The 21,856-nt window shown below is 41.6% G+C and overlaps 1 protein-coding gene across 6 annotated transcripts in view; it reads right to left on the reverse strand.

Moving 5' to 3' along the window:
* Positions 1-21,856, reverse strand: part of kalrna (kalirin RhoGEF kinase a) — a 758,514-nt gene that overhangs the window by 459,611 nt on the left and 277,047 nt on the right. For all 6 annotated transcript variants that reach the window (XM_039757406.1, XM_039757408.1, XM_039757407.1 and 3 more), the window contains exon 2: positions 20,015-20,089. In XM_039757406.1, coding sequence (XP_039613340.1) covers positions 20,015-20,089 — 75 coding nt within the window. The remainder of the gene's footprint in view (positions 1-20,014; positions 20,090-21,856) is intronic.

Genomic DNA, 21,856 nt, shown 5'->3' on the forward strand with positions numbered 1-21,856 from the left:
TTTTGATTGCTAGGTGATTGATCCTGAAAAACTATGAGGCTAAAAATCTCATAAATGTGAGACATATTTCTAATCTAATTACATAAAAGATACTTTATGGAGACAAAGATTTTCTTCACCTGAGATACCTCATTGTGCCACCCCGTTCATGGAGAATATGACTGCAGAGTACCAAACATATGAAGAAATTGAGGAAGTGGAGCAAAGAGAGACATAGATTTCACACAAAAAGGGTGTATAAAATAAAGACCTAGTTAGCCCACACAGGTCTGTCTGTTGCCCACCCTTCCCAATTGGGCTTGCTGGCAGCAGTCACTTTACATGTCTCCTTCCTTCTTATTGCCATTTCTTCACTCCGGCTTGTATTTGATTTGATTTTTGATTTGATTTGATATACTTTGTAAATCCCTGAGGGGAAATTCTCTTTTTCACACGACCTTTGGGGGTCAAAGGGCAGGGTCAGCCATAGTCCAGCAATCTCTGGAGCTATTTTCAGGTTAAGGGCCCAGCTCAAGGGCCCAATGGAGTAGGAACCCTTCTGGCCGTAAGGGGATTTCAACCGCCAACTTTCTAGATACCGGCTGCGATCCTCACTCAGTGACCTGTTGCAAGAGGCCCACTGAATACATAATAAACAACACAATGCAAGCCCTTATGCATATATTTAAAACGGTAAGGTCTGCCACTCGATTACTTTCAAACTACTGGGGTTGGTCTTGGTCTTAATTGAAAGCTTACTGTATGTCCTGATCTGTTCTGGAAACTACAGCAAACTGACCTCTACATGTGCTTACTTTGGCAAAATGATCGACTGACCAAGTGACAGGATAGAAGGAAAAAGAAGAGCAATGACATCTGCTGAGTATCAAACAAATCGCAGTAGCTGACTACTCGATGAAGAAAACCACAATAAGTAGAAAAACAAAGAAGAGCACAGAAGGTGTTTTGAGTGATGAAGAATGAGAAAGAATAAGCAGACAGAATGCAGAAGCACACAGACAAGCAAATATGGCCTGATCTATTCAGAGAATTCAAAACATTTTAGGTTGTGGCAACTTGGTGGTCACATTACTGGTGGGTAGGCCCATCTATTGACATTCAAGTGTAAGTATCTTATATATAAACACCTACGCGTGGAAGTGTGTGCGTCTGTCTGGCCCAGAAGTGAGAGGTGGAGTCGGGGTAAGGACTCTGCCTCTGAGGAAACAGAAAACTCGCTTAGCCACTAATGACACAAGTGAGGCCAGCACATCAACAAAATGAAACCTCAGAAGGAAGACAGCTTAGTCGCTAACATCAGCAAAACAAAACAGTATCCCTTGTACTTTTCCTCCCGCCGCTAATACACAAACAATGCGAGCACGTCGGCAAAACGAATCCTACTAGGAGAGAGATGCCCAGAGTAGTTCCTTTCAATTACCTGACATCTCTACATTTCAGTTTTTTTCTGATAATTTCAATAGTTTCTACGACCCCAGGCTTTTTAGAGCACGGGCTTACACAGCTAGTTTTATATAATGATCTTTGAACATCCAGCTTTATTAAAAATCAGTAAAGGATGGCAAAGTGACCTGTGGTCGTATTTTTACAGCAAAGTTGTCAACAAACCAAGTGAAAGCCACCATAATGGCAGAAAGAAAAAGAAAAGAGGTGACATCTGCTGAGTGTCACACAAGTACCACTGCTTAGCAAAGTTGCAACAGGGTTTTTTCAAGCTACACAAAAACGAATGTAGTGCCAAAATAAAAGAGTTCTGCTTGCTCTAAATGAACTGCCAAAAGTCATTAAATACACGAGGAAAGAGTTATCAACAGCTCTTTATCTTTAACTGGGTTTTTATTTTCATTTTATTTTAGGTTTGTGAGAAGGCGGATTTCACTGGTTCATAACTAATGCCCTTGTCATGCCATTACAGTATTTTTACTTTTGCTGATCACTTCTTCTGTCTTCTTTCCTGGTAAAAGTTCCAATGGGAACATGCCAATCTGATCAGATGTAACCATCCTGTTTTCACCAACCTTTACAGCTTCTCCTGGTGAATCCCTCAAGCATGTTCTGGGTCTGCTGCTTAGGCCTCCTCCCAAGCCCCCTGACACACACCTCATGGGATTTCTCCATGGTCCACCTAGCTACAAACCTGAAAACAACTGTCAATATGGGGCAACAGCATTTCTACTCTCTGATGCTCCTGTATTGGGGTCCTCTTCACCCTGTGTGCCCTGCAGACCCGAGCAGGTCCTCCAATTCGGGCGACTGTACTCTCAAACTTTTTCTTTCCGTCAGTACATACAGCCTGAGACCACAGCTGAACTTGCTATGTGAGGCAGACTGAAAAGTGTGGCACTGACATGGAACATAACTTTTGCTGGTAGCACTGCTGCCTCACAACAAGGAGGCCAGGGTTAACATCCCGGGTCCTCCCTTTGTGTAGTTCGTATGTTCTCGCAGTGCCCACGTGATTTTCCTCCAAGTTCTCCAGTTTCTTCCCCCAGCCCAAAGACATGCAGGTTTGTTGAAACGTTTGTGCTAAATTGGCCCCATTGTGTGTGCTCCTTCTGCGACAGACTGGATTCCTCACACCTTGCACTCTGTGCTCGCTGATATGGGCTCTAGCCTCCCCAACATCCTACTCAGGATGAAGCGGGTTTGGAAGATGGTTGGATGGACAGTCGATTTTTAAGATATGCTCTATTACTGTATGTCTCTTCACCACATACTAAAACAAAATGTTTTAGAGCACCACCATCTCCTCAAGTCAGAACACACATCCAGTGATGTGAGCGACATTAAGGTAGCTGGTATAACAGAGTGAGTGCGAGTGCATTCTGCCAAGGACTGCTGTCTCTTCCAGGGCTGGTCCTGGGCAGGGGCCTGCTTACAGAGGACTTCCAACCTTTTGACAACAAAGGTTCTTTAAAATACTTTATAAGACCTATGTCAATGCCCAACGCTATTTTTATAGCCATTGTGTGCTCAAAAAGATCAACATTAATAAATTCCATCTACTCAACCTCTCCAACCCACCAGCTGCTCCCCAGAGAAGCCCACTCAACATCAGAATTAGTCTTACATACACACCCTACTCCCTCCCAAGGCCACAACAATCCCAATAAATCAAGTGTCAGCATGTTTTTTGGTCATAAATTATTTTAGAAGCTCATAATTTAGTCAATATTGTTGTTCACATTTGGAACTGTAAAGAGTAATGATGTATGACTTTCAATGTGGGCGTGTTATGTTCAAATGATGAGACCAAAAAAGCCGCTTTGGGAGTATGAAAGAGGACAGCTAAAGATGATAAAACAAGCAGCAGCAGCACATTTGGAAAATTATACAAAATTTTAAAATTGAATAGACTTTTAACAATACCAAACATTGATAGACACCGTAACACGTGTTAGAGGTCAGTTGCAGAATTAGAGAAAACAAGTAACACAGCACAGGCATACATTAAAAAAATGTTTTCATTATTTCACGTTAGTCTTGTATGGTTTTGGGCACTGAATTTAAAAATGGAAACCGTTTTTATTTCTTTAATCATGTAACATTTTTTCACAAAACTGCATGCTCCCCGACTTGACTTGACATTTTTTAATTGTCGGAGGTCTGTTTTTCGACTTTACAATAATTCGTCAAATATCAGCATTTTATTTTGATGGTAATTTGTTTGAAATGTTTTTTAACATTTTCTTATATTAAATGTATATTTAAAGCAAAACAGTTGTTTTATTTGATAAAATTAACTGCAATTAGTGTCCGGAGTGATTTGTAACAGACGGGTATCAGCAAGACTGAAAGGGAAGGTCTATAGGACGGTAGTGAGACCAGCTTTGTTATATGGGTTGGAGACGGTGGCACCGACCAGAAAACAGGAGACAGAGCTGGAGGTGGCAGAGTTAAAGATGCTAAGATTGGCATTGGGGGTGACGAGGAAGGACAGGATTAGAAATGAGGACATTAGAGGGTCAGTTCAAGTCAGGTGGGCGAGATTGCGTTGGTTTGGACATGTGCAGAGGAGAAATGCTGAGTATATTGGAAAAAGGATGTTAATGATAGAGCTGCCAGGCCAGAGAAAAAGAGGAAGGCCTTAGAGAAGGTTTATGGATGTGGTGAGGGAGGACATGCAGGTGATGGGTGTAACAGAACAAGATGTAGAGGACAGAAAGATATAGAAGAAGATGATCTGCTGTGGCAACCCCTAACGGGAGCAACCGAAAGAAGAAGAAGGACTGCAATTAGCTCTGTTGGTTCATATGTGGTGACCTGAAGGTTGTGTGCATCTTACTGTATGAGCAATCGGGCCTTGCAATAATCCCAGGTTTACTTTGTGAGTGGCACAGCAGAGCCAAGAAGGTTCAGAAAGAATGGTCTGCTAGAAAGAAGCTACAGCTTGGTGCCAAACCCATCATCAGAGTTGGGCTGGAGGATTCAACTAAAGTTCTGTTACCACCGCTTGATATTAAGTTTGCTTTAATGAAGCCCGATCAAACAAAAGATGGTGCCCGTTTTATGGATTTGTCCTAAAGGTTTCCACATTTGCCTGATGCTAAATTGGCAGCGAGACCTGCTCCTAGAAAACTGATTTTTGATGCAGAATTTGATGGTGTGACCAGGAATGACGGGCTTGTTTATCATTTTTTTTCTTAGCTTTTACATAACAATAAAGATCCAAACTATGCAGAAATTATGAAAAATGTATTAGTTAAGTTTAATGAATTTGGTTGCAACATGAGTCTCAAAGTTCACTTTTTGGACTTGCATTTGGACTTTTCCTCTGAAAAATCTTGGAACGGGGAGTGAAGACCAGGCTGAAAGACTCCATCAAAGACATGGAAAGAAGGACCCATGGGCGCCAGGGTGTCAGTATGATGGCGGCCTAAAGCTGGATGATTCATAGGGACACACCGGAAATAAAGGACAAATAACAGGCCACCAAACAAAATAACTAAGTAATAACAAAAACTAGAGAAGTTATTTATAAGTCAAGGATTACGTGTTGTCATCTCCTTTACATATACATATACATACTGTAAATGGTTAAAAAAATTAGATCAATTAAATGATTTCATGTTAAATTGTTTTAGCACAATATTCTACACTTTAAAATTTTAATTAAAGTTTTTGTCAATTTTGTACTTAAATATAATATGATGGAAACATTCTAGTTGTATTTTTATTGTATTCATGAATTCAAATAAAAATAACTATTCACAATTAAAAACGAGTTAATTAAAAAGAGTTTGGTTTTCCAGACTTGTGTCACTGAAAATTCAAGCATTAGCTGTAAAACAAAAACTCTTTGACAATTTTAAGGGTTAAAGTAACTCCATTGCTCCTTTCAGGCCTTGGAGCACACATGGCAAAGAAGAACATTACGACCCAAAAGATGCCAGGCTGATCGATGAAGACAGGGAATGTACCTGTTTACACAGTGAAATAAAAACCCTGCGAGATCTGAGAGTGGAGAACGCTGGAGGGCTTTATGGACACTAAAGACGCCAGATCACTGGGTGATTAGCGCTAATGCACCTTACCAGAATAAAGATCTTTTTAATGCAGGATGCTTATTAGACACATGACATGAGATCACTAGGAGATTAATGGCCAGACATTTTTCAAAAATAAGGAGCACTAATCATGAGATAATAAAAGCTGGCAAACCATAAAAATCAGCAGATGATTAATTGTTAGATGAGAGCTGGGAATAATAAGCCTGTGAAAATCCATCACTTTTTAAAAAGTATTTATTCCAATTCAGGGTTGCAATCCCACAGTCTGGCAACATCGGGCTCAAGGCTGGAACCAGCCCTGGAAAGAAAGCATGCCAGTCTGTACCAGGGCACCCATCACCCTAACACACACTTCTTTAGGGGAAACCCCTCAGAGACGTGGGGAGAATGAGCAATCACCACCCAGACAGTTCCCAGTAGGACTAACAGCTGCACCACCATGCCCTACTACAGGATGGGAAGCGCTTTTGATTTTAAAGGAATTAATAATAATCTCTTTTAATAAAACCATAAGCTGTGTACTTGTTTGCCTGTTTATTTGTTTGCTAATCATACAAAAACGGCTGTAGGTGACTGTCACAAAATCTTATATGTGCCTTGCTGTTGGTCCATTTTATATAATAAAAAGGCCATAAGTCATATTGGGAAGGCTCAAAAAACAACACCAACACAGGGACTACATTTCCCATCAGGCAGCATGAGCACACTGGGATGAGGATACTGACATAAGCGTGCACAATGTTTTATAGAAGCCAAAGCAGAAGGCACATGCTGAGTTTTTTTTTTACATTGATTTGGCATTGTCTCGCAAGATTCGTTTTTGTCTAAGAGCGTATCTTTTTTTCTTATCGTGGGTTTCCAAAGCAAGCTTTTTCCCCATAGCACTTCGGCGGGCATCTAAGGTAAAGTGGCATGACAACGTCTCGAGCGTATGTCGCTTGACGAATAAAAAAACGTAAGAAAGTGAAATTCAATGGGATAAAGCAACTTATAGGAGAAGTTGGTGGACAGTACATCTTCAAGCAAACTTCTAATGTTTAGTACCAATTTCTTCTACTAGTGGAAGCAATGCTGAGCCCAATGTAATAAATCAGCTACACGGTGAAGACATCTGATCATCTTTTTTAAGATAAACACTAAAATCAAATCAAAGTTAAGCACTTAATCTGAGGGCCCATGGCCTTGAAGAGGAGCTTTCAGCTCCTTCACATTTAATTTGAAACACAAGCATGTTCTAATTACATGGACCAAGTGTGTATTTGAGATAAAATCGGCGCTTGCTGGCTGCAGTCGAGTAGGTGAAGTGCTGACTGCACAGGAGACGGGTGTCTGCCTCTCCTCTGCACAACCACAAATCATCCGGCTTCTCCAGGCAGCTCGAGGAGCAGCGTTGCACTCTTCATTCAGAGCAAAAGCAGGCACTGCTTCCATTCTTGCTTCAGGGCTTCTCGACATGCAGACCAGTAATCATACCCAACTGTGGAAGTGGTTTATAATGTCTGCATGAGGTTTCTGCTCCAGACCTCCAAAAGCGCTTCGCTCAAAGGAGGAGAAGGGCTCTTTGGATAGAAGCAGCCTGATGATTTCTGACAGCCACTTAAGCTGCATTCTCGTTAATAAAGAAAAGCCGCACTTTCTGCTTTTCAGTGTTTATCATTCGCACTTAGCTTAATACGGACCCCTCACCTCCTTAACAATCAAAGGGTGTGATTGAATAAGTGAGGTCAGGCAACTGACGGACTACCACCTTGCAACAGACGTCAGCGAGTGGCAAAACGACGGATAAGGATTGTGGGAGGCGAGACACCACAGGGATTTCTTACAGGGGGCTTAAACTCCTCATTAAGCAGAAAGAAAATAAGATTTAAGTTCCCACGCTCAACATCAGCCCCGAAACTAGTGGACTTGGTCAAAGATTAGGCAGTGTAGGCAGAGCACAGCAAAGGGGTTTTATTGAAATCAAGCATGGTGGTGATTTTTCACTCCAGTGGATTTTAGATCAAGCACTGGCTGAGGGAGACTGAGGTTTTGTGGTAAGGCAGTCATAGTCTTTAATCATGGTGTTGGAGAGAGGTGACATGCTTCATACAAAAGCTTAACTCCCCCACTCAAAAAAAAAACTCGATTGCATTATTTTGTAAAAGTAATAACGCAAATAAAATTTGGTAGCAAGAATAAGCTTCCGAAGATGCACGTTGATTATTGCATGCAGGTAAAACTTTCAAAGTATTCTGTAAGGGTGCCAATAAAGACCCCATAAACCTATAAAAATGATGACCTGTCCAGAACGTGGGACAAATGCTGAGGGGAGTTTGCCCAGTGAAATCTCACATAAAGGGCCAAGTATTAACTGGAACTCCATGAGTGAGAGGAGGACACCATCAAGTCTGTGTTGACGACATTTTAGTCATCAGGGACACAGCCTCCTATGTTAGGCTAAGAAATTAAAATGGAAATCGTGGGGACAATTCTGGGGACCAGAAAGTAAATGAACCAGACGGATTGCCCAATCTGATCTTGGCCATTCGCATGCTGTAGCCATCCTCTCAAAAGTGGACAGGTAATGTTAGTTGTTTTCTGGCTCCTGGAATGGCATTAAGCAAGGATAATTCCATGTTCTTACTGGTGAGCCTCTGATCCTCTCTGCAGACTCATCTGGAATTGAGGACTGCGATTATTGTACCAGAGTCACCTGTCCCTGAAATTGGGTAAAATAGTGCTAAAGATTCTTGAGGTGCTGCTCCATCCGGTAATTCTTCTCCTCTTGGATGGTGATGAACTGCCACATGGACACCCCCAGTGATGTTTGTACCTTCAACTGCCTGGGACTCCCCTGGGATGATTGGGAGTGCTGAATCACTGCTTCTTTTTAGGAGCCATAAGGCTAAAAACTGTCTTGGACTATGCTCCAAAAACATCTACACCCTCTCAACACCTGATCGATCCCACCGCTGCCACCAAAATGGCTCTGGGTTGCATTGGAACAACTTGCTGCTGAAAAACAGTAACACACCCCAGGACACTAAGAACCCCAGAAGGGATTCTGATTGCAACTCTCTGACGGGATTACGACAGGAGTTAGAGAAAAACTGAGTGAACCAAGAATATGCCTTACTTCTTCTATTCAGTGGGTACAGTGAACTCAGAAACTTCACTTTCTGCACATTTTTTGTGTTGCTGGTTTAATTTTCAATGGACAAATTTGCCATTTAATTACGCTTGATAACCCATAATGACAAAGACATGTTATTTTCTAACCCACTTAACCCAGACCAGGATCCCGTTTTAATTCTGTCCTGGTTACAGTCTAAATAGAGCTTGCAAGTTCTCTCTACATCTTTGAGATTTTTTTGTCCAAATTCTTCAGTTTTCTTCCCGAATGCTCAAAAACATGCATGTTATACTGACTATCCATTTTTAATCCTGCTTATCCTAAACAGGGTTGCAAGAGCCTATCCCACCTAACATAGGGCACAAGACAGGAGCAAACACTAGAGAGAGTGCCAGTCCATCGTAGGGTGAACACACACACCAAGCACACATGTGGGCCAATCTGCACATGTTTGGACAGTGAGGGGAAACCAGAGCAACCAGAAGAAACCCATACAGACACGGGGAAATCATGAAACTCCCAGCAGGGAGGACCCGGGATTAGAACCCTGGTCACCTTACTGCAAGGCAGCAACACCACTACTACACCACTGTGCCGCCCATAATGACAAAGTGAAAATATGTTTACAGAAAGGTTTTCAAATTTATTAAAAATCAAAAACGGAAATCTCATTTCTTTAAGTATTCAGACCCTTTGCTGTGGCACTCCGAACTGTGTTCATGTTCACCCAAATGCGTTGATGATCCTTGAGATGTGACTATTGGCTGGAGTCCACTTGTGGCAGACTGAATTGATTTAACAAAGTTTAGAAACGCGTAGAGCTGTGTATATGAGGTCCACAATTCACACTGCAAGCCATGAAGCCCAAGGAACTCTGTAGACCCCTGTGATAAAACTGTTGTGAGGCATAGATCAGGGTGAGGATATAAAGCCATTATAAAGCTTTTGAGTGTTCCCAGGAGCACAGCAGCCTCAATAGTTGTGAAATGGAAGGAGCATGGAACCACCAAGACTCTTCCTAGAGTTGGTCGTCTCACCAAACTGAGTAACCATGGAGGTGACCAAAACCCTAATGGTTACATTAACAGCAGGCCCGTCGCGACAAGGCAGGCAAACCAAGCAATTGCTTGGGGCCCCGAGCTGGCCTGGGGCTCCAAGACAACGACTGGTTAAGAATAAAATGCAGCGACAAACTGTGTGAGCGCCCCATTGATAGTGAATGCAGTAAAGTGCAATGATACTGTTATCGGGATCCCCTCAAGGGGGCCCCTCGCTGACAGCAGCCAGCCAACCACGCGATCTCTGCTGCCGGCAAAATACAAAACTTCCTCGGCAGTCATGAAGCGGAATTATGCTTCAGGAAGCCAAAAAAGAAAGAAGAGAAAGGAAGAGGAGGATAAGAAAAAACAAGACAGTGGTAAGTGATAAATTACACACATAAAATAGCTCTACTTGTCTTGTACAAATGGTGCAATTTTGCAAATAAAATAAATAAAATACAGTTCAGTCGGACGAACAGCTGCACAGTGCTCATTCAGTAAATGCATAGCTAAAGATTAATTAACTGTCAATTTACCTTCTATTAATGATTGTTATTATTATAAAGTGACTGGCACTTATGTCAATTGAGCGGGATGTTCGCCAGTCTTTGGACATGGAGGACATTGTGATTGCCTTTGCAGAAAACAAGGCTCGCAAACAGCAGTTTTAGATAATTGATAATTTGCAAATGTTTGAGAGAACTGAAAAATGTTAATGTGAGTATGTACAGTATGTGTGTGTGTGTTTTTAAGTATGTTGGATTTAGTTATTGTGCACTTTTTTAATGTATATTTGATTTTATGGTACAGTGGTGTTTTTTGCAAATGTTCAATTGTTGAAAATGTTCAAATTTTATGCACTTTATATGCAACAGCAGTATTTGCACTCTAAACATTTTTTTTATTTATGCACAGTATATGCTACAGCAGTATTTGCACTGTAAACCTTTTTTATTTATATAAAGTGTGAGTGAATTTAAACTGTACGGCTATGCTGTGGTTCCTTTGCGTGCATGCGTGCGTGCGGGGGCCTCCATGTCCATTTTGCTTGGGGCCCCCAAATTCCTTCAAACGACCCTGATTAACAGACCATCAGAAGTTCTCTCCTGACATGAAACAACCATCTCAGCAGCACTCCATTAATCAAGCACATATGACAACCCACTTGGAATTTGACAAATCACATTTAAAAGACTCGGACAACATGAGGAACAAGATTCTCTAATCTGATGAGATAAAAACTGAATTCTTCAGGCAGCATCACCTGCCTAACATCCTCCAAACAGTATCATGTTATGGGGTGCTTCTCAGAGACAGGGGCAGGAAGAAGTAATGCAGTCAAATACAGAGTGCTGCTCTAGAGTGCATGCAACATCAGACTGATGTGACAGGTCACCCTGCATCAGGACAATGACCTGAAGCATACAGCCATGACAATCCTAGAGTAGCTTTGGGACTGTCTCTGACTCTTCTTGAGTGGACCATTCAATCCCCTGACTTAAACCCCGTAGAACATCTGTGGAGAGACTTGAAAACGGCAGTTTACAGACACTTCCTATCCAATCTAACAGTGCATGAGAGGATCTGCCAGGATGAATGGGATAAACTCCCAAATCCAGGTGTGCAAAATCTGTAGAGACTTACCCAGGAAAACTCAAAGCTGCAATTGCTGCCAAACAGGCTTTGAGAAAGTACTGAATACGGATGTAAAAGATTTCAGTTTCTGTTTTTTGATAAATTTACAAACCATTGTGAAAACATGTTTTCACATTTATGGGTTATTGAGTGCAGGAACATTACAAATGAAACATTTTATCTATTTAAAAAAATCTGGCAGCTTTCCTATAAAGATACATCACCACAATTGTTTTTCATTTTTACAATTGTACAAAGATACCTGAGAGAAATGCATTTACAATAGAGTGTGTAGAAAGTGAAGTGGTCTGAATGCTTTATGAATCCACAGAATGTATTCTTTCAATGAAAAATGTAAGAATTGTTGCAAGTTATAAAGTATTACAGTAACAGCATCAATCTGTGCAGTGCCTGTAGGGGGCAGCATGATGCATGATAAAGCAGCCTCACTTCAGAGAGGTTTCATGGATGTTAAAAGATAATCAGTGTCCTCTGTGCTTGCTACAAGCTGATTTCTGAACAGGAAGAAAAAACGGAGCTCAGTTTGAAAAAAGTAAAACGGGAATCAGCTTGAACAAAAAAAAAATTACTTTGAACACATCTATTGCAAAAAAAAAAAAATGTGTCTCGCCTCATACTGTAAAATAAAATGCATGAAGCACTTCTAAAAAGTGTAACACTAAATCTGCACTCCCTCAGCTGAGGATGTGCTGGTGACAAGTCGCTCAATGAGCTGCTCCTCTTCATTTCTCGTCCTCACATAGAGACGCTGGCCATGAACTCAGGACCTCTGAGTCAGTAAGCAGCAGTTTATCCAGATGAGCTAACAGGTAGTCCCCCAATCCCATTTAGCAGAGGGCTTGACATCTGCTGCAACTGTGAGGGTATGACATTATGTAGTGGCTCACTCTGCCTTTTCAAATAATAATTCATTTTATTTATATAGCGCCTTTCCCATGCTCAAGGCACTTACAGAATATAAGAAAGAATGGCAGGGTATACAGTATATAGCATTGTACAAACCAAATAAATAAATAAAGAAGATTAAGACAGTAAATTCAGAGAAAAAGCCTAACAGACAACATAATTGATGGCCTAGCACACACACACACAGGTTACATGAACATCTTGACAGAGAGGTAAACTGAGAGAAGGGTAATAAAGTCAAGTAGAGCTAAAAGCCTTCCTGAACAGATGAGTTTTGAGTTGTTTTTTAAAAGGATTCATGGAGTCAGCTGACCTGATTAATTTCGTTAGGTCATTCCAGAGTCAGGGCGCTATACAGCTGAAGGCCCTGTCACCCATGGAGTGTAGATTAGTGTGGGGTACAACAAGGTTGCCAGAATCGGAGGACCTTAGTGGGTGGACAGGAACATAGTGATGGAGAAGGTCACTGATGTAGTTTGGCGCAATGTCGTTTAAGGCTTTGTAGGTTATTAGTAGGATTTTATATTTGATTCTGTAAGACACAGGGAGCCAGTGAAGACGGAGCACGATGGGTGTTATGTGCTCGCTGCTGCTGGTTCAAGTGAGGACTCTTGCAGCCGAGTTTTGAATAAGCTGGAGCTGTCATATAAGATTAGAAGGGGCACCTGCCAGTAGGGAATTACAATAATGGACAGAATCAGCCTCACTTTCCCACACTACACTACTGCTTGGCCTGCTTTTTGTCTGCATACGTCTTCCATTGACTCTAATAATGAGTGTAAGGGGTGGTATGTGTAAGGTGGCAATAAAATTCAAGTGGACAAGTTAAATGTGATGGCACAAATGGCAGCTCCCCTATAAAGATGCATATACACAATTGTTTTTCATATTTACAATTGTGCAAAGATACCCAAGGGAAATGCATTTATTTTCTCATTCAGAATTATGCAATGAGCAGTGGAGGTCATGTGCTTATTTAGCAGCAGGTGTTATGGGTCAGCCCTGGTTTGTTTAGTTCTTGTTTGATTCATATTTCTGTTGTTTATTAGGCGTCTATCTGTTTCTCATTGGTTTGTCTTTAAGGAAAATATTATTTTTCATTGATTACATTTTCTTTAATTATTTAGGAGTGGGGGCAGTTGTTCTATGGGAGCTCTACCAGCCCATATTAGGGTGAGAAGGTCAGTGATTTGGAAGAGCCTCAGTGTAGAGTCGTTGCTCCTCTGGATTGAGAAGAGCCAGTTGAGGTGGCTTAGGCGTGTTGTACCTGGAGGTACCCCATTGAGCTACTCTAGGCACCTTCAACTGGGTGGAGACCCTACAGCAGACCTATGACAAGCTGGAGTGATTTTACCTGGGAATTCCCCAGGAACTGCTGAAATCTGTAACTGGAGGCAGGGAAGTCTGGACTGACCTGCATGGCCTGCTGCCCCAGTGACCTGACCAGTAAATGCGGCTGAGAAACTGGGATGAGATGTGAGTATTGTGTTTCTATGCTCTGTGTACTTTGTGATGAGAACCAAAATTGCAAGGCCACCCCTGATATCAATGTGGCTGGGACCACCTTTAGCTTTTATACTGAGGTGTAAGAGATGGTCCCAGGAGTTGTTTGTGTATTAGAACTTGTTTGTTCTGGGTTGCTGTTTTAGAAAAGCCCCTTTTACCACATTTAATGTACGTTATGAAATTTCTAATCTTCCTTTGTTCATTATGAGTACATTTCTTCATTTTTAAAGATTCTGTATAAGACTTATCTCTCAAACCAAGGTTCAGCAGTACCACTCTCTTGAGGGGCCAGTTTTAGTATAGCCTGTGATATGTTTGTACTTTTAAAGCAAGGCTCTCATTTGGGCCTATGCAGGCCGAAGCCTGCCTGTAGAGTTTGGGGTCAGCCTGCCTGGGGCATGGTCTACATTTTGACAGGCTGGTGAAGGTCCTGGCCTGGTTTGTGGGTGTTCTGGAGGCCTCACACCTTTCTCACTATTTTAAGTGAACTAATCATGAAAGCAGGTGTCTGTCCATTTGTAGCCTGCACCCTTTCTATTCTGTCAGATGGGGAGCTGTGATGCAACTGAAGTCTGTATTAGGTAGTGATAGCTGGCAATCGTAACAATAGCTGTGGGGTATGGCTGGCAGCACATTGGGAATGTACTTGACAATGATGCAACACAAGCTGTGAACATGTCTACTTGGACAGTGTCTTGGTATAAATCAAATGCACAAACAATAAACAAACACACACATATCAATGCTTTCATTTATTTGTGCAAATTCTAAATGATGCAGACCATTAAATGGCAAACTAAAAAGAGGTCTGCATCTTAGAAAGACCACCTTCGCTAACAGCCTCACATCTGAAATTTCTGCCCTGTTCACAACTGAGCCATTGAAAGGCCTGTTAACTGCTAATGTTTGGGTGCCAGATGACAACTTATTTGAGACACCTGGCCAACACCAGTCTCAGTTCATGAGCAAAGAGGCTGCAGTTTCCCAAGATGGTCACGTCCGATTGACCATAAAGCAGGGTGTGTGGGTTTCTTTGAACATCTCAAACACTTTCACGTTAGGTTAATCAGGTTTAAATATTTGGCTCTATATGAGTGTGGGGTGGAAGTGCGTCCAGCAGTGTATTGGCAAGCCATAAGGGTGGATCCTTGCCTTAAACCCAAAAGGTCTGTTTAAAATAGTAATTAAGAGCATAAAAACAGAATCCGTAAGAATATGAATGGAGATGCATCTTAAGGAAGACTAAATCTCAAACATATTGTCATAAGGCCATGTAAAGATACACTGCATGCTACTCCTAAGATGTTCTTTATTAAAATGTCTTCACATAATCAGTACATATTCTACATAAATCATTATATTTGTATTTCAATATATGTAATAAAAGAAATTTTACAAACAAATGACTACTGACTTAGCTTCCCTGAAATTGGCTGAAAAATTATCCGTGACCTGTAAAAAAAAGTGCCTATGGGACACAGTTCTGGTCAATACCTCATAACAATATAAATGTTGGCAGGCAGAGAGACCTGTACAGGAAACCGCAAGACTGCACGTATAATCCCCTCTGCTGCCTGACGGCACGACCCTCAGTCAGTACTAATACTGCATATTCTGTAAACTGTGTTCCTATAAATGAGGCCATGCTGTATGTGTAAAATGGTTCATGACGCCGAGCAGCAAAAGCAGAAATGCTATGCTCTGTGCCAACATGCCGACATGGGAAATCTCCTCAAAAGATAAAAAACTGGCTTGCTCTCTCTCTCAGGGGTGGGGATCGATCTGTTAATAACTCAATTGTTCTTTTTGTAAACACTTGATTGCTTTGTATGGATTGTAATAAAATTAATAATAAAAACAAAAAAACTGATAAGCCAAATATAGTGACAAACTCTGTATATTTAGAATTACCTTTATTTTTGTAAATTTCCTTTGTGGAGGGGGTGATAACACTGCTGCCTCACAGCTCCAGACGACTAGATTTTAATTCTGGCCCAGTCAGTGGGCTGTGTGGAGTTCTTCATGTTATATCCACACGTATCTGCATGAGTTTTTCTCCAGCTTCTCCAGTTTACTGACACATCCCAAAGATGCCCAGGCTACTTTAAAAAGAATAGTCTTAATTGGCTCGCTAGCATTTAATCCCATGCTGGTGAAAAAGGCGTCAACATTGGTATCCATAAAGGGATCGGTGCATGGAACAATGGACATATTTTGGGTCAATTTCAATGTTTTACCCCACTTCTCATTACATAAGGGAGTGCACTCTAGGGACTGACATGTTGGGCTTCATAGTAGAAGACTTGCACACTAATGGCCATGTTTTACTCTGTGACGTCACACAAACTGTCCATTAGTCATTTTCTGAATGCATCTCATTTCAAACACAGGGTTGTTAGGCCTTAATAGCTATTAAAATAGCTTATGCAATGTTTCTCCACTTATTACATGTACATTACTTCCTTTGAGTTTTAATATGACTATGAAGGTAAGGACCACTGTCACATATTCTGTTTTATTTATTCAGCTGACACTTTCATCCAAAAGGTCTCTCACATGACAGCTCAGTTCTGTTAAACATTTGAGACGGGGCAGGTATCGTGACCTACTCAGTGTCAAGCAGGGAGTTATTAATGTCCATCTCCTTCACCACAAAGTCACACTATGTACATTGCTAAGGGGTGCTGTCACCTTAGAACACCTAAAGGAAAACTAAATAAACAGAAACCTAATAAAACCTGCTTGTAGTCTGGTGTAGCTAATATGTAAAAAAAAGAAAATGTGAAAGAGACACTGAGAATAAAAAAGCGAACATCACCAACCAATTAACATAACAGCAAGTGTACGGACTGTAGGAGGAAACCCACGCAAACACCAGGAAAGCAGGCAAACTGGCAGATCAGACTGGGGACCCAAGTGCTAAGGGAGGCAGTGATGACATGTGATAATCAGTGCTTCATAGACCCACCGTCACACACATCTCAACACAGCTCTTTATCTATCTGTCTATCTATCTGGTATAGTGTCTTCCATGCCTTTTTTTATAGTAGTATTCATAACTATTGTGGCAGGCGGCTGGGGCCCATATATTCCGGGGGAGCAAGGATGGGAGACCCAATACCTCCCCCTGGACGCTAGATGGCAGCCTCCCTGAGTTGCAGCGGTGCCTCGGACACCTGCAGGGCTTCATGGGGGTTGGAGTTTGGTGCAGCCCTGTTGGGTTCTGCAGGTGCCGTCAGGGGGTGCTGCAGCGGGAGCTGCTGGGCCCTTCTGGGCAGTTGTTTCGCCACACCCGGACGTGCAGCCAGGTGTCACCAATCAAGCCTTGGAGCACTTCCGCGTGCTTGATAAAAGGAGCCAGGGACCACTACTCAGGAGCCGGAGTTGGGTGGAAGAGGACGGAGCTTGCGAGAAAGGAGTGGAGGTCGCCGAAAGAAGCAAGGACTGAGCTAACTACTGTAAATATTGTAAATAGGGTGAATAAAACGTGTGTGTGTTTTGGACATCTGGAGCCGTGTCTATCTCTGTCTGTGCTATCTTTTACACTATATATTTTTACATAGTTCCTTCATGTTTGTCTGTCTGTCTGTCTATGTTGGCGGAGTGGTGGCTCTGAGGCTAGGGATCTGCACTGGCAATTAGAAGTTTGCTGGTTAGAATCCCATAAAACGAAGAAAAAATGGACTCTGCTCAGTTGGGCCCTTGAGCAAGGCCCTTAACCTGTAAATGCTAAGCACTTTGACAAGTGAGAAAAGTGCTATATAGATTCAAAGAATTATTATCTATCTATCTAATGTGACATTCGCTATTGACATATCCATCCCTGATCATGCACACTATCATAAAGAGCACTTGGTGACACCATGGGTGAACACAGTTCTGGTGTTCTAGGTCCAAATGGAGCAATATAACATTTTTTCTTCTTGTTCTTCTTGTCTTCTCCCATTTAGGGGTCATCACAGTGAATCATATGCCTCCATCTATACCTGTCTTTTACATCATTTTCTGCCTTCATGAGATGGGCAGTAGCTTATTCATATTTAGTATCTTTACTTCTGGCACATGAACACTGGTGGTGGTGTAAATTTGTATCGCACAAGGAGGTGGTTCGAGGGGAAGCGAACCTGGAAGTGGCCATGAGCTGGGCCTTAGAAGGCCCTTCCAACCAGATACTATACTTACAGACTTGAGGAGCGATGCAGAAGAGTTCTATTAGAAGGAGGAGGATATTCCAGGAATAGTGGAAAGAAGGTGTTGGAGGTGAGAAGGGAGTTTGTTTTTGTGTGTTTGAGTGTGAAATGTACCCATAATGATTGGTGGGATTCAAGAACCTTAGGGGATTTGAAATAAGGAAGAAAAACAAAGTAGGTTTACTGTTTCCCTTTTTGCGTGATACTTTCAGTGCTCCCTTATTCTCACCTTCTTGCCTTTATTGTTCATGCTTGGAGTGGCAGGTACATCAGCCAGTGATGACAACTGATAATCAGTGATTCATGATACCCATCATCATACACTACAAACAGGCCTCAAAACAGCTCCTTATCTATCTATATATCTTTCTATCTAAAAAATAATAATTCTTTACATTTATATAGCACTTTATTCACTACTCAAAGCACTTTACATAGACAGTAGGGAGTTACTTCAACCACCATCAATATGTAGCATCCCCCTTGATAATGAAATGGCAGCCATTCTTGTGCCAGTGCGCTCACCACACATTAACTATTAGGTGCGAATGGGTGAGAGAGATAGACAACTAAAGACAGGGGACTGTTACAGGGACAGAATAACCAGACTGTAATAGGAAATTTAGCCAGGACTTCAGCGTATACCCTATCTAGACTGTGTTTTGGTTGGGTTCTGCTCGTTATGATGCTGTGGGCCCTAACATGATGAATGTCCTCCAGAGATGGAAGAGATGTTCCTGAAATGGTTTGGGCAGTCCTGACCAATCTATGTAGGGCGTTTACCTAACCAGACTGTGACGGCACTGGTAAGAATGCTCTCAGTAGTACCTCATAAAAGCTACCAAGGATTCTGGCTCTCATGACACATTTCTTTTGTATCTATCTATCTATGGTATAGTGCCTTTATGCCTTTATCTATCTATCTATCTATCTATCCACTGTGACATTCATCTCCATATATCGACTCCTGATCATGCACAGTATCATGAAGAGCACTTGGTAATTCTATTAAGCTTAATTTTTTTCGCACAGCAGGCTAGCAACAATAAAGATAAATCACAGACCATATTGCATGTTCATATTCTGTGCCTATGTAGTGTGGTGTTTTGGAGCTGATGCTAGGGTACCTCTTTAGAAATAACATCACATGTTGGCCTGGGACAGGACATGGAGCACAGAACATTTATACGGTAGTGGGGAGCCGCTGGTCATAATACAGCATAAACTAACAGCAGCAACACAATTCACCCCGTTAGTATAATTACACCACCAAGGGCAGTAGGGTTTGCGAGTGGAACAGGCTACTGGTCAAGACAACATAACCGAAGGAAAAGTAACCAGAGCCTGCATGGACACATGCTGACTTTGCAGAGGATTACCTGACTTTCTCCTGAAAAGGTGCCATAGGCCTATATGGGTTTCTGATTGCTCAGGGGTGCACACACAACAAGGGGCTGCAAAAAAGTGCTCTGATTTGGTGTCTCTGGAGCAACTGTAGAATTGCCATTCATGGCCTCAATTGTCAATGACACACAACATATATGAAACTATCACGCAAATGTCATAATATGTTAAAATAAGAAAAAAGATTTTTGAGCACTGTATCTCATAATCCATCGAGCCATTCACTGAAATGACAGGTCTTGGGGAGATTGAGCTATTTGACAGCAGGGCTCACATTAAAAATACTCAGCCAGATATAATCTGCCAGTAGAATGACCCTGGCATCAAACCTAATAAAAAGTAAAAGCAATAGTCCAAATAAAAAGAATTTTAAAAATGCAAAAAAAGGAAAATTGTTATTTTTCAAAGGAATTATCTATCAACATGTGTAAATGCAGTTGAATCCTTGGAGGAGGATTTAAGTCCAGCTCTTCAGTAGCACTCATCCTGCATAAATTTCCACTCTTAACACTTCATCTGTCCCCTTTTTAATATGACGTGTCACTTCCTTTCAGCTAGCTGATGGCACACAAAAATGCTGTTTTTCTGTTTAAAGAATCCATGGCAGCCAGTACATTCCTAGACTCTCTGGCTGGAAAAGAATGTTAGTTCACTTGTGTGTCAACGCTGCAGACCTCACAGGCAACTCACCTGAAACAAAGGCCACTTTTTCTTTTAGGATTGGCAAAACGTCAGCTGCCTTGATTCCATCGCTTCTGAAAGACCCTGGAAGAAAGCACAGATTTGGAGAAATGTCAGGTACTGCAAACTGATATAAACCCATTAGGCCCTATTTATTACTCTGTATAAAAGTGCTGAGATTTTTATCCAAGATGACATTCAGTTGTTTGCTTCTTTTTGTTACACCTGAAGTCCACGAGAGTTAAGTAACTTGCATGTGGTTACCCGGTTAGAAAGAGACAACCAGCATGTTATGGTTTGAAATCTCGCTGCACTACACAACCTGGTAATGTGAACAAGTTAGGCTGGAGAGCTCAAATGTTCGTATTTGTCATATAGTTCACTTCCTTCCATCTAAAAATGTTTTCTCTGAGAATTTTTCACCATGCCCCTCTGATACAGGTGATCCATCCATCAGGACCCAAAATTCACAATGGAGAAGGCAAATGAACAACATTTCAAGCCAAAGGGGTGTTAATTAAGAACAGGAGACTTCTGGAGCTCTTCTGCAGAGTAGTGGGCATAACTATCCTATAATGAGTTTACTGCTTAACTTACCGTATATACTCGCGTATAAGTCGGGTCTTGAAACCTGAAAAATCGATCATAAAATCGGACCCCGACTTATACACCTGTTCAAAAATGCGACACTTAATTTTAATTTTTTTTTTTACATCTTCTTGCCTCCTCCAATCTCGCACCAACTCCTCAGACACATCGAGTTTTGTGGCAGCAGCACAGTTACCAATTTCTTTCCTCAACGACTTTTAATTTAAAACCAGCTTCATATTTTCTTCTGATCAAACACTTCATCGTATATAAGGGATACTCTTACGATAAAGATGTATGAGGGTGTGAGATAGTAAAAACAAAAAACAGTGCAAACGTCGCTTCGGAATAGTTACCGTATTACCGTGTGATCACGTAGGCACAATACATAGAAATAAAAAGGCAGTATGCTCCATGGTTACTCTCTTGGTTACTCTCTCAGGTGGGTGAGCATATCATAATCTCTTGGAGTTTTCCGCATTCAACTTATATGACTGCAATTATAAAATACTGAAAATTATACAGTAAAATCAAGCCCCGACTTATCTGCGGGAGAACTTAAAACGTGAGTATATACGGTACATAGAATAGACTAAACTACCAATCCACTAGATAGATAGATAGATAGATAGATAGATAGATAGATAGATAGATAGATAGATAGATAGATAGATAGATAGATAGATAGATAGATAGATAGATAGATACTTTATTAATCCCAAGGGGAAATTCACATACCCCAGCAGCAGCATACTTATAAAAAACAATATTAAATTAAAGAGTGATAAAAATGCAGGTAAAACAGACAATATCTTTGTATAATGTTAGCGTTTATCCCACCAAGTGGAACTGAAGAGTCGCATAGTGTGGGGGGAGGAACGATCTCCTCAGTCTGTCAGTGGAGCTGCTCCTCGGTCTGGAGATGATCCTGTTCAGTGGATGCAGTGGATTCTCCATGATTGACAGGAGCCTGCTCAGTGCCCGTCGCTCCGCCACGAATGTCAAACTGTCCAGCTCCATGCCTAAAATAGAGCCTGCCTTCTTCACCAGTTTGTCCAGGTGTGAGGCGTCCCTCTTCTTTATGCTGCCTCCCCAGCACATCACTGCGTAGAAGAGGGCACTCACCACAACCGTCTGGTAGAACATCTGCAGCATCTTATTACAGATGTTGAAGGACGCCAACCTTCTAAAGGAACTTCTTACACAGAGCATCAGTATTGGCAGTTCAGTCCAATTTATCATCCACCTGCACTCCAAGGTATT

This window comes from Polypterus senegalus, chromosome 6 (genome assembly GCF_016835505.1).
Source record: "Polypterus senegalus isolate Bchr_013 chromosome 6, ASM1683550v1, whole genome shotgun sequence".
NCBI lineage: Eukaryota > Metazoa > Chordata > Cladistia > Polypteriformes > Polypteridae > Polypterus > Polypterus senegalus.